The sequence below is a fragment of the Plectropomus leopardus genome, chromosome 13 (assembly GCF_008729295.1).
Source record: "Plectropomus leopardus isolate mb chromosome 13, YSFRI_Pleo_2.0, whole genome shotgun sequence".
NCBI lineage: Eukaryota > Metazoa > Chordata > Actinopteri > Perciformes > Serranidae > Plectropomus > Plectropomus leopardus.
Genome location: NC_056475.1, coordinates 10,579,982 through 10,593,553, shown reverse-complemented (window position 1 = coordinate 10,593,553; position 13,572 = coordinate 10,579,982). Strand labels below are relative to the sequence as shown.

At 37.2% G+C, this 13,572-nt stretch overlaps 1 protein-coding gene across 1 annotated transcript in view; it reads right to left on the bottom strand.

Annotated features, from left to right (window-relative positions):
* The window catches only part of wwc1 (WW and C2 domain containing 1), a 53,150-nt gene extending 43,929 nt beyond the window's left edge, over positions 1–9,221 (bottom strand). Inside the window, exon 1 of the mRNA XM_042499794.1 lies at positions 8,216–9,221. Within this exon, the coding sequence (XP_042355728.1) occupies positions 8,216–8,334 (119 nt within the window). The 5' untranslated portion in view covers positions 8,335–9,221. The remainder of the gene's footprint in view (positions 1–8,215) is intronic.
* Positions 9,222–13,572: the final 4,351 nt, after the last annotated feature.

Genomic DNA, 13,572 nt, shown 5'->3' with positions numbered 1-13,572 from the left:
ATCAGATTGATCAGATGAACAGCTTTCTGTCACATGGACGACTTGCAAAGTTTCCAGGCATCCATGTGGACTGACAGCATGCTGCTCATTGACCAGTCCAAGCAATGCAATGTCGCTCATACGAGGTTTCATGGCAGGTTAGTCAAGTCTTACTGATGAAAACATACACGCACAAAAAGCATACTGACTTGTGTTTAGGGTCAAACAAACTACAACCTGGTTTATTACAAATAAAAACACCCACAGTTACATTTTATTTTCTCTGTACTGGAGTTTTTCTACCACAAATTAGCCACATTTATGAGGCAATAACAGATTTTAAACTGACGTAATTTAGATCTTTATTCACCCACTTATGTCCAGAGTGGGTAACTCTGCCTTATATAACAGCTAAACCTACCAATTAATAAGTATGGGCTTCAGTGGAGAGTGTCACATGATGGTCTGCATGTTTTTTAAGAAGCTTATCTGAGACTAAAACTCTCAGAGGAAAACACTGAATTCTTGTGATGTTTTGGCATCAAAGTCAAAAATGAATTTGTGGGATATCAATATGATATTGGCCTTTAAAGCCCAATAACAGCAAAAGCCAAGTACACACACCCCCAGGTTTCACATACCAAGGTAAACAGCCAGGCGGGCCCTGGTGCTCTAATGCAAACTGACAAAGCGTGCGGCAGAGTGCAAACACACAGGAAGGCGGGCTGCATATCTGAACGGTGACTCAGATGGTGATGCAGAGAAACGTTCATTGGAGTGGTGTATAAATTCCTTAAGTCAAGTTACGAGGCTTCCAACTACATGCTCAAGGTCCAACAGTCACAATCTCTCACACACACACACACACACACACACACACACACACACACACACACACACACACACACACACACACACACACACACACACACACTCTTCTTTCACCCTCATAGCATAATCCATTATGCTTAACTGACAAAGCTTCCCAATAAAAGAAGAATTTATCATAAAAAAGACAAATTACAGCAGAGATCTGCCTCAGTCTTTCTGCACATTACCCTCATAAAAGTGACGGCGTGTTAAACCAGATAACATTCCTTTCACCTGACGACATGTATGCAATGCGTCACTGCAAGGGTGGATGGATGATATTGCACTCTGAAGAATTTATAAGGGCTACATATTCAACATTGGCCAGTGCCTTTAAAAAACATCCAGAGATTTCCTGTTCTTGTTCCACTTTTTGTTTTGTTTATTTATTTCCTTATTGCAGTTCTTTTGAAGTTCGGCAGAAATCTTAATATGATGAGTAAGTTTTAAGAGCCCATGGCAAACTTTTAAATGTGACTGTCAGATTCACAAACAGACTGTCTTGTTATTTTTTTTTTTTAATGGCTTTTTTTTTTGTCATAATTTCAGAAGTGTAAAAAACAGTAATGACAAGGAAAAGTAAAAAAGTAAAAAATGTACTTTTTTAAAATATGGCTCTAATACATTATTTCAAAGAAGGGTGAGGGTTTACGGTGCAACTTCACCTACTGCAAAGTTGCACGGAGAAGGAAAATAAATCAGCACCACAATGTGGCACTCCTGTAGGGCTGCAGGTACATGAGATATTCAAATAAAGAACATCAGATATTTGTGATTCTTCCTCTGGAGGGCCCCCGGCAGGACGAGTTTTACACACACACACACACACACACACACACACACACACACACACACACACACACACACACACACACACACACACACACACACACACACACGTCAGTGTCAAAATGAGGCTTGTTGTCTGTCTTCATTCCTAAAGCGCGTACTATACTGGGAAGGTTTTCATGTGACTAAAGCAGAACATTCAAAGCTAACTGGACCTTAAATTTCTTTTATGTTTCTGTTTACTTCTCTGAAATCTTCTCTTTCTTGTCATCCAGGCTCATTTCAAACCAGATCTGAGCGGCCTCAAAACCCTTGTGATGTAGAAATTGAAGCTTCACTTTCTGCACTCATGCTACCTCTCTGTGGGTCATAGCATTATGAAAATACCAAAAATTTAAGTTTCTGAGGCTGAACAGGTAGAAAAGTATTTGCTGACACTTTAATCCAAAGCATAGAGCAGATGATGTCAGATACTCAGTAATACGACAGCACAGAAAAGACCCGAAATATTTGTCTGTGACTGAGTGACACGTCACAAAAACAGACATGTTCATGCAGTGGCAGCTTACGGCTGGATGTGCGATCCTTGATTCATTTTAGGGCTGTAACTATTGATTACTTCCATATTTGATTAATGAATTATTTTTTGATAAGTTGTTATTAATGTTTAGTCTATAAAATCCTTTAGTGTAAGAACAAGTGCAAGCACCCTGAGCCCACAGTATCATCAGTTGTTAAACTTTCAGCACTGCTTTACATAAACTATTGAATCAAATACTGAAATAGTCATCTAATTAATCTTAAATGACTTATCTGTACAATATTGATTGGATGTAAGCCTAACAGCTGTGAATTTTGGAGATATAATCATTTTTAGTGTTACAGTTAACTTCTGAGTTCATGAAAAGTTAACAGGAATGTGGGAAAATGGAAAAAAAAATAAACAAAACTGGAAACGAAAGGCTGGCAAATGGGTATATATTTCATGAAAAACCCATTAATTAACAAATTGTTTAAGCATTAGTTTAAGGGAATGGATAGAATCAGATATGCCCTTAGTAGAAGAATAAATGAAGAATGTACATGTGCAGACAGAGTAGCTTTTATTTTTTTCCCATAAGAACAAAAACTTTGTGAAAATGTGTTATTTACATGGAGAGGAGCACCACCAACATCTGTTGTCTGACTATACATTTCAGCAGTATTCAGTATACTGTGTCAGTTTGGGCAAACATTTCAGATGTATATTAATGCTTCTGCTGTGAGCTGCCACAGATAAATAATTTATAAGATGGTTGGTTAGGTATTAAAGAAAACTACACTGCAGCAGTGTGTGAGCCAGCCTCTGCTCAGATCCTAGTTAACTGTTTTCAGGGCTGCACTTTGACCTTGCACACCTTGGCAAGCAGTGAAAGGGATTCCAGATGAATCGGGCCTTTGGTTGGCGAGCCTGCATGCTCCTCAGTCCTTCACGTCGTGTGTATCAGGAATGTGTGAGTGTGTGTTTTAAAGGACTTTGTTTGGGACATTTTCTACTCTTTCCCGCTGCCTCAATGAATCTAAGTTTAAAGTAACCAGAGGAGTTTCACCAAAAGGAGAAAGTCTTCATTCCACCTGCCTCCTGTGAAACTGCAACTACAGAGACGAGTCTTTCTTTTTTCACAAAAAGTCAAAATAAATCGAAGCCTACAACCAATACATGACTGTGCACAACACAATGTTAGATCCTAAACAGACCAAACTACTTCCATCTATTATTTTTCATGTTGCTTGTTATCTTGTCACATATTTACACTTCAATTCCATTCCTCTGTGTGCCACTACTGATGATTTATGGCACAATGACCATCATCACATCATATCAGTGACTGAACCAAAACATGACTGATCAAGTGAACAGAATGACGAGTCTACCACATCAGACATGATCCAATAAGCATATTATGAGTGGGCTTTAGAGATGTATGATACAGTAAATCGCCTGGATATTCAAATGAGAAACTGCTACAAATAAAATGACCAAATGGGGATGTAATTAATACAGTGAAATAAATATCTGACAATCAATGTACTTAAAATGATCTGACCATTGTAAGGCAGCATTATCTTTTGATTTATTTCCCTTGCCCGTGCAATTTGGTAGAAGGTGTGTTGTTGTGCCAAAAACCCTTATCCTGCTTCTACAATATGAACACTGAAACAGGTTTCCAAATGCTACTTTTTAACATTTTCCAGACAGTTAACTGATAAATGACACGATAACACAACTAAGGACTAGGGTTGCAAATCTTAAATACTTTCCTTAAACGATTATTGGTAAAATTAAGGATGGAATAATCACAACAAACACAAAAACGTTACTATTCCAAATAATACCAACTGCTATTTTTCCTAAATCAAAGCTCACAGCAACATATTGCATGTCCTCCGACAGCACTGCATAGCCTATTGAATAGTCGGTTGAATTTCACCTTTGATTCAATTCTAACGACCAATTAATCGATTGTCAATAAATTGTCATCCTCACTAAGTACTGATATTGTTGATATATCGTTTTGATGGCTAAGGAAGCTTACTGTACAGCTGGTTCATTGTCAGCCTGGATAACAGCATCAGCTACATTAGTAAAACATGTAAAATAAAGAGAAAGAGTAAACCTAATGCAATAAGTAAAGATTCTGTGTGTTCTCTCTCACAAAACTGCCACACAGAAAAGAAAAAAACAACCCATAAGCCTCCAGAATTCCAGACATAAGCCATTAAAGGGATTTAGTGTCAAAGTCCGAGGGGTCTTAAGTAACTGGTAAAGATGAAAAACGAGTCCCCCGTGAAAATCTGCTCTACCCTCTACACTGCGTTTTTGTACAAGTAGGACTCTGTCTTGTAGTGCTGCGTGCTTTGCACTCTAAGCCTATTACACTGATGGATTTCTATAAGAGGGAGAGAAGAAAAAAAAGGTAACTCACACCTCCAGACCTGATTTGTAATTACAGGAATGTAATGAAGCAAAATGTACCCTGGGAGAAACACCGCAAAGAAGGAAATAACTCTGGTAATCTAGTACCTGAAATGCAAAAAAGAAATGCCTTTCTGGTTTGGGACCAAAAAGCATTTGTTTTAACAAACCAAGTGAAGTATTAAGTATTTTTAATACTTTAGAGAAATCTTTACCTCAATTCCACCATAATTTATCGAGTTTCTTATGAAACAAAATCCATCACTTATTTAGTATGTATTTTAGTAAGTTATTTTTAAACACTAAATCTCACTTTATGACAAAAAAAGTGCTGCTCACCTCTTATGCTCAATAAAAAACACCAGTAGTGATCACTATGGCATGAAATACATTTGTAGAAATTGTGCAATTAATGCAAAAACTGAGATACTGTCTCTTTCACAATGCAGTGTCCAATCAATTATCTCACTTTCCAAGTAGGGCAAAATACCCTAAAAAGTCTTTAAAGTCAAAGTGATGTGATATGATTGGAAGTACCAAAAACGCTGCTAAACAGACATTGTGGTGAGACTGTTATCTTCACATTCCAAATGTCCAAAAGCAGAGAGAAAGTTAGTAGAAAATGACCAAAAACTCAAATCACACAAGAATAAAGCCGTAAATTACGTATATTATGAATTTGCATTTTTACAAACATTGACTCCTAATTGTGTATACTTTACAGCCATTGGCTTCCATCTCTTTCAGTGTGGTGTTCAACACTCCAGGCAGTCACTGGCTTTCTTTCACTTTAAGATGGTTCTCGACCTTCTGAGCAGCCACAGGTTTTCATCCATTTTGCTACAATTTTCAACTGGGCAGCCATTGGCTTCCATTTATTTTTACTATGGCTGTCAACCTTAAGGCAGCCATCGTCTTCCATTTATTTTAACTACGGTTTTAAACCTTCTGGGTAGCCATTGGCTTCTATTTATTTTTCAGAATCAGAATCAGAAATACTTTATTGATCCCTGAGGGGAAATTGCCTTTAGTTACAGATGCTCCCATTCGAAAGTCTTATGGTCTTATATTGTATGACTAACATTCATTCGTATAGCAAGAAAAACAACTTGCAAAAACTTGCTTGTGATGCTGTAAGTCATCCATCAGAGTGAACATCATGTTCCCTTGACAACATACTTCAGAAATGTTTTCCATTGAAGCATCCTTGAATGCTCAAGAGAACTCACGGCTGCATTCATGTATAATGGTAGTGTAAACTGACCAAAAACATAAAAGCAATGAGATAGTCACCATGACGGATGACACATTTTAAGTTTTAGGTACTTGGAAGTTTATTTTTTTTTCGCACAACAATTAAATAAATGTACAACTAAAGGCTGGCTAAGATGCAGAAAACATAACACTTATGGTGCGCTACTGCATGGTGGTATAAACAAGATTAGTACTGAAGTGGTAGGGATGGGTTAGTGGTTTGATGCTTTAACGCGTCAATTTATGCCTGTGAGATATGTTCCTATGAAAAGTAATACAGGACTTAAAAATGTGAACTTAAACACATCAAGGTGTAAATAACAAATCCAATCAGCCAAAATATGCAACATAACCATAGTGAAAATAACTTAACTCCATTCCCATCTCTGAGTGTATAATCTGTGATACTTCTTAAGGGCACTGAGTCATTTTGTTCTGTGAATCTTACATGTTTTTTCTCTACTGATTTGAACAGGAGTGAAAAAGACCTGCCCTCTGTTTATTCCCCATCTCCCATTTCAAGGCTAATGAGACAGCCCTTTATGAACAGAGCACGCTGTGAGAAGGAACACCTTGTTTTTCATTCCCAATATCTTCTAGACGCATCCATTTAAAGATGTCGACCAGCTTCAAGGTTGAATTCAAATTAGAAAACACTGCAGTTATGAAAACAGGCATCGCTTCTGCAGAAAAGTTTACTACCTGAGATCTCATTAAGATTTCTCCTCTGCCATTCTGCCGCTCATCACTCTCACTCAAAGCTGTTTCCAGTCTTGGGCTAACTGTGTTACACTCATTCAAATTACACCTAAAACAACACTTTTTCTTGTGCAAATGTCACAAGTGGATTTCTTACTCTCATTTCCTCAGTTGTGTCAATTATTTTAAGCATTAAGCATTAAGTCTCCGCCATAGTGTCGGTGCAAAAAGGTTGTCACTGTCCAGTGATCCATGTAAACGCCCCACCTCCAAGGTCAATCCTGCACATTTTTGTAAATAACTTAGAGAAAACACTGAAAGTAATTAACCAGCTGACAGTATGTACTGCTTGTCACCAGGAGGAAACTCAGTATTATGTCAGCAATTTACGTCACATTTTGCCTAACAAGGGCATTGTACCAAAACTTTGCTGCCATAAGTAGTGACAAGAAGGTTAAGTAATAAATAACAAGTAATAATACTTGTACAAGAGGCCTGGAGACGAAGTGTGATGAAGATAAAGACCTTCATTTAAGATAAGACTTCATTGAGTGTTAGGAGGTTGTCACAACTGAAAAAAAGTCTGATGATCACATACAATACAGGCTACATGAAGATGTCTTTAAGTATGTGCAAATGTTTTTGTGACTCTGTTTACGGCTCGACATGTGTCCTATAGTTTGACATAGGGATGTTACAGGTCATCAGGCTAAGTGACCGTCATACTAGTCTCAGGGATAATTAAGTTAAACATGGGTTTAAAAAGCAGTCTGATTCAGCATCTTTATCCCAAAACAGTCTGCCAAGAAAGGGTGTTGTGTGTTTGGAACTGGCATTATGTATTTTTAGGTATTAATCAGAGTTAGGGACAACAACTGCATTCAAGAAATTATTTCTGCTTTCTTTGAGTCTTTTTGGCAGCTATTATTTCCCCTTGTTCTCATGAAGTTTCAGCTAATGGGAATCTACGACACTGCTGCTAGCAACAGTTCCCTGAGCAGAAGCAACTATTAGGTACCATATCTATTTTTGGTAGGATAAACAAAATTACATTTATTGAAAGCAAATGCAGAGTATCTTAAAATCATTTCATAAACTCTTTGAATAGAATTTGGGTTATGTAGTGTTGGAAATTAGCACCAGCCAAATGCTGGTAAATAATGCAAGTGGCTGCTAAATTTACTTCACTTACCAGCCAAAAAAACAAGCAAATGGTAATCTTTTAAGTGGATGACAGATTTCGATCAGCCACAGTGATGGACATAAATAATTATTTCCAAATGTTGGTATGGGGTCACTGCAACACACTAATTTTCTCTTTGTTGACATAATGATTTATATTAATAGAAACAATCATGTATGTGCATTGTTGATGAACAGGGGACCAAAATGCATCTTTTTTATTTATTCATCACTAATTTGCTGATTTGTAATATGTATGTATAACCTGACATGAATGTTTACTGTATTTGGCCTATGAATCTCCTTTAGTCCTCAAAACGATATGCATAAATCCCACATGTTACTTTAAAAGGACAGGTGATTTATTTCAATTAGATGTTTGTAGTTTGGTGCGTGATGATTATCTGCAGGAGGTGAAAGTTCATTATCTTATTCATTGGAAATACAATATCACACACACACACATACACACACACACGCTCCTACCTGTCTCTGGGGTCGATCCAGCTGGTGCACTGGTTAATGTGGTCAATGTAATAGACTTTGCCATCAAAGTCTCTGGCTTCCTCCCAACCCTCAGGTAGTGGCAACTCCGTCCTTGGCATGTCAGGCGAGTCCCCATGTAATTAACTCCTCTCTACTCAAAATCATAACGAAGGAAAACCATCGCTTTTCTCTGTCATCATCACCATCATAATCAACAGTATCGGCAGTTATTCCGAAAATTCCCGGTCTGATGCGGTTTGGATTAGGCCATAATAAAAATAATAATCCATAATAATCCACAGATTAACAAGGAATCAGACCTCTATGGGGGGACTGGTAGAAGTAACTCAGATGATAAAGTAGTTCCAACAGGCTGCACTGGTGCACCACTGCATCTCTAGACGAGTGTCGAGTCATCCGTCATATAAACACAAAAACACAAAACTGTTGCTATATGGCGTGTTTTTCCAGTTGTAAGAGCATGATTTGCAAGTTTTCCAAAATCGGGTGATAAACTTTGAGGCGGCCTGGATAGCAACTTTTGAAGAATTATCCACGGTCCACCAAACACGGACGGTCTGCTGCTGCAAGTGTTTCAACGTAAACAGAAAGGCAGCCTCACGTCGAAGTCCGTAAACCTCCCAATAAAGCTGAAAAGGAGGGCGATAATGTGTCCAGAGCAGCGGTGTTTCACAGTGAGAAGCGTCCAAGTGCCTTTAAAAATCCTCTAAAATCCCCAAACTGGACTCGTTTCTTCTCCTTGCCGACAGGCCACCATGTTTAGCAGCAGTAACCGATGCTAGCCGCCAGCCGCGGGGTAACGAACACTGTGAACACCGCTGTGAGAAGAAAGTAGCGACTGAATCCACTGCCGTTAAAATCCGGTGAATCCGCGAGAAACCTGCGTGTTATTTAGTTAGATTATCCATTTCAAACCGGGCGGGAGGGAAGCGGCGGCAGCGGCGGTAAAGTCTTTCCCGTAGTCCCGATCACTTCGGCCGGTCGACCGCTGACAAGTTACATGCACTCGCGATGGCTTCCGGCTATCATTTCAAAATAAAATCCTTGTTTACAAATTCAGACAGCAAAATAAGACTTCCGGTTACAATATTAGCATTCCAAATATCATTTATCTATTTTTAAGGGAAAACTAAAAATGTATCTCTTCACTTTAGTATTTAACTAGCTCTGACTTAACTGCTTTGCATTTTGTTTGCACTTACACACTCTTGTATTTTGCTTCATTTTATGCATTTTATACACTCCATTTCTTTCTTTATCCTTATTTTTATATTCCGCTTACTCAATATATCAAGTTGGTTTTATCCATGCTAAGATACATTATCTGTATTCTATTATGATGATTATTTTTACAAGCGGGTTTTATTATGTCTCTATGTCTTCCATGTCATGTGAAGGACTGGGTGCATGTAATATCTTTGTTGTAAAGCATGTTGGGCTGCATTTCTTATATGAAAGGTGCTATACACACTCATTGTTATTATGACAACAATAACAATAACAATAACAATAATAATATTGTTATTATTATTATTTTTATAATTATTGTTGTTATTAATTATTTTATTCTGTCTTGATTATGTCTAATTATACTATTGTAACTATTATTTTCATGTTTACTGCATTTATTATTATTTATTATTATATTATTTATTGTTTTTGTTTGTTTTTTTAAATTATTATTACATTTTCACTGAATTGACTGCAGTTTTCCTATTGATGACAATCTGCAAGAGGTCAAATGTCATGCATCTTCTCCTATGTTTGTGCAGTGACATGGTTGGGGCTGTCACTTTTGTCTTTGCTGTTTGTATTTCATTTTTCATAGTTAAATTGATTAGTCTGTTGCATTTTCTTTTAGTTTCCATGTGGCTGTGGTAATTCTATATAATTTGACTGCTCTGATTTCTGTTCAATTCATCTCCTTGATATATACTTATTTATTTTCATATAAATGTAGTGTTTTATGGTTAGTAATGTACTGCTTTCATAGGTACCTGTATTGACAAACTTTCAAGCCTACAGTGCTCTCTAGAGGTAGATGTGTTGAACTGCTGAATGGATCTGTTAAGCGCTGAGAAATGATCACTGACCTTAGGTATGTTTTACAGGCTGATAGGGACTTGTGGTCTGACTTTGATTTAACTTGGGAGGAAAATCCAGTGTCCTGACACTTAAGAAATCACATCATTTGTTTTGAAGGTCACACATTAATTTAGGGGGGAAAATAGCACCTGGTCTGATGTGTATTACAAGAGGCATCTTGTAATCTATGTGTTTCCGAACTTCAAAAACACATTGATTACCTAAATGCTCAAATTAAGGAAAATAATTACATTAATCATGATACAAAGTTCAGTCGACATACAGGTCCTGCTTCTGAAATAAATTATGGAGTTGAAGGTTTTTAAAATTCTATGTTGGTGTAAAACCTACGCGTTCTCACTCTAATATGTTTCTTGGGTAATTATATCTTTATATAAAAATAATGCAATGATGGTCAGTGAATGGCATTTGAAAAGTAATACGACATCCCTCAAAAGGTGTCACCAATTGTGATTGCAAATGTGTCTGCAGTTTGTTTTTACTTGATCTGAGGGTTGCTTGCGGTAATGGATATATGTCTGGAAAACTGCTTTTATTTTCCAGATGATTTATGACATTTATTTTTTTCCATTATTAATTATTCTATTTTATTTTTATTATAAAATCATTAATAAATAAATGTCATAAATAGCCAAACAATACTGATCTTGAGCAGGCCTTGTAATTGTGCAATATTTGAGTAGCCGATATCATTATACTTTACTTCAACCCCAACAGACCACATTTGAGAGGAAAATATTGTACTTTCATCTCATTTATTTCACACAATTGTTCTGTATATTGCAATCTTATATTCAAAAATACTTAAACATAAAATATGGTACAGTTGGCTAATTAAAATTAGGTTGACCAACTACAACAGTAAATGCCTCCATTTACAGTAATCACGAGTAATACAAAAATAAATAAAATAATAGCCTACAAAATAGTTAAAAAATTACAGGGGATATTTTTCTGCATTGAGCTTTTTTTTTTTTACTTTAACCTAATAATTTAAATATATTTTCCTGATTATACATAGGCTTAAATAGACCTACTTTTTCCAGATGTGTGGTAAGTATATGAAATAGCACAAGTTTTCAGAAAGTTTCCTGTTGAGGAGTTTTTGTTGGCTGAGTTAGAAAACAGATGATGTTCGTCAAGCCAATTAAACACCAAACATGAACTTTAACTAATAGGCCCACTTGACTCTAGATGGAGCACTTCACCTCACTCTCCTCTCATGGATGGAGAAAGACTCACTGAAGCCTTTCGTATCGTGAGAACTTCGATCTGATCGGGCAGGTCCACACTGTTTATCCATCAGCTGCTTCTTCTGCTGTCTGACAGACTGACAGGTGCAGTTTAGGTGTCTCAGCTCACAAATTGCAGCTGTTGTGCTTTCGACTGCACGCGCTCACCTGCAGGCCGGCGGCGGGGCGGGGTGCTGCTGATGCATTCGCGTCCTATCGGAAATATTATGACTAAAAATTGGCACTTGAACGCGCGTGATACATTTTTAAAGTAGGGGTCTATTATTGGAAGACATAGGTTGCATATTGTTGTTTAGACTAACTACAGAATCAGCATGCTTACAATTTAACATGTGTGAGTGTCAATTCATTTCTGCGAACTAGGCTTTCTTATTTTCCTTCACTAGGCCAAACTTCCCTTTAAAGTCAGCGAAACTATGCCAGTTTTCTAGGGTGTCAAGGCAAAATTACTTATTAGTTGGACAATATACTTTTGCTGAGGGGTTCATTTTGTCTTAGTGCTGAAAAAAGCTTTCATATGTGACAAGTCCACAGCTTTCCAAAGTATTCATGTATGTAAGGATCATCAGTGGCAATGAAGACCTGTGTGGACGTAATGTTGAATGGCCAAACTTCAGTTCTCTTTCCTACAGCGTTTTGTAAAACTAGAACACAATACAAATCAGCTGCTAAAGCAGTCTGAATATGAATTAAAATGGTGAAAAGAAATTTAAGGTTGAATATTGGCTGGTTTGAACCCCAAATATAAAAGCCCCTTCCCCTCCCTCAATACGACTACCATTATGCATAATGAGCAAGGCACATAACCTCCATCCGCTCCAGGGGCCAAAAGATCAGCGAAGCTCAAACTATACTTTCCTCTGTCTGTGTACCCATTTGTAATATCTGGGCCTTGAGTTCAGAATAAAGGATTCCAGAAGAACTGACACTGCCCTCATTTTTTTTTTTGCAAGGGAAAAGGGTTAAAAGATCCCATCCAGGCGTGTTTTAGATCAATATAGGCCGATAAAGTCCAGTGTATTTGTGTGAATATCAAATGTTGGTCACTCTAAAAATTCAAAAGCGGGACACAAGATGTCTCCTACATCACTGCAAAGAGTATTATCAGTGTACTTGTTTTAAATCTCCACATCACACCTGTGTATGTTGCATATTGGACTATGATTGGCTAAATATCGTAATGTCATAAATCCTGCTGGTATACCCAAATGTTAAACTGAGATTTAAGTTGAGCACAAAGAAACTTGTAAGAACAAACTCTGCACATGCATCACTCTGAAGCTTAAACATCCAAGTGAGGAAACAAAGAGCAAACACATTTTTGAGTGGCGAGGGACTTTAAGAAAAAAAAGTTTTGCAATGCAGTGGCTTAAGGAAATTACAACAGGCCCCGGTGCATTGTGATGGGCCCAAGTGCACAATATCGTCTCATCACATGATCAGATAGAAACTTGACACTGGACAAACAGATTACCCAGCCAATGTCACTGCATATCCAGAAAAAAAAAATCAAAGAAAGTCAAAGATAATTCTATTGAATGTTCTTATAATCTATTTAATTTATTTATGGATTTATAAAAATTAAATAAAATTTAAAAAAATTAAATAAAAATTATTCTGGTCTTATTGTATAAAAACCATTTAGACAATAATGAAGGGGTCTTTTGGTGGCTAGTCCAGGTCTTTTGCAGTGGGATTTAAAGACATGACTTCAGAATTTCTAAAATTCTGATAACAACTGCAACATGCTGGACCCATAAACAGAAGTGCTGCTCCAACAGTAGCCTACAGATTTCTTTAAACCAAGTCAAATAACCACCTCAAAACTGTGTTTTAAATGTTAATATCTTTGATTGTATTATTTTCTGCTTTAAACTGAATATAAACGTGCTACCAGTCGCCGGTCGAGAGGAGAGTCAGAATTTACAAGCCGTCTTTGAACGCAGCATTTTTTTTGCCCTTCTTGCGCGTCTCGAA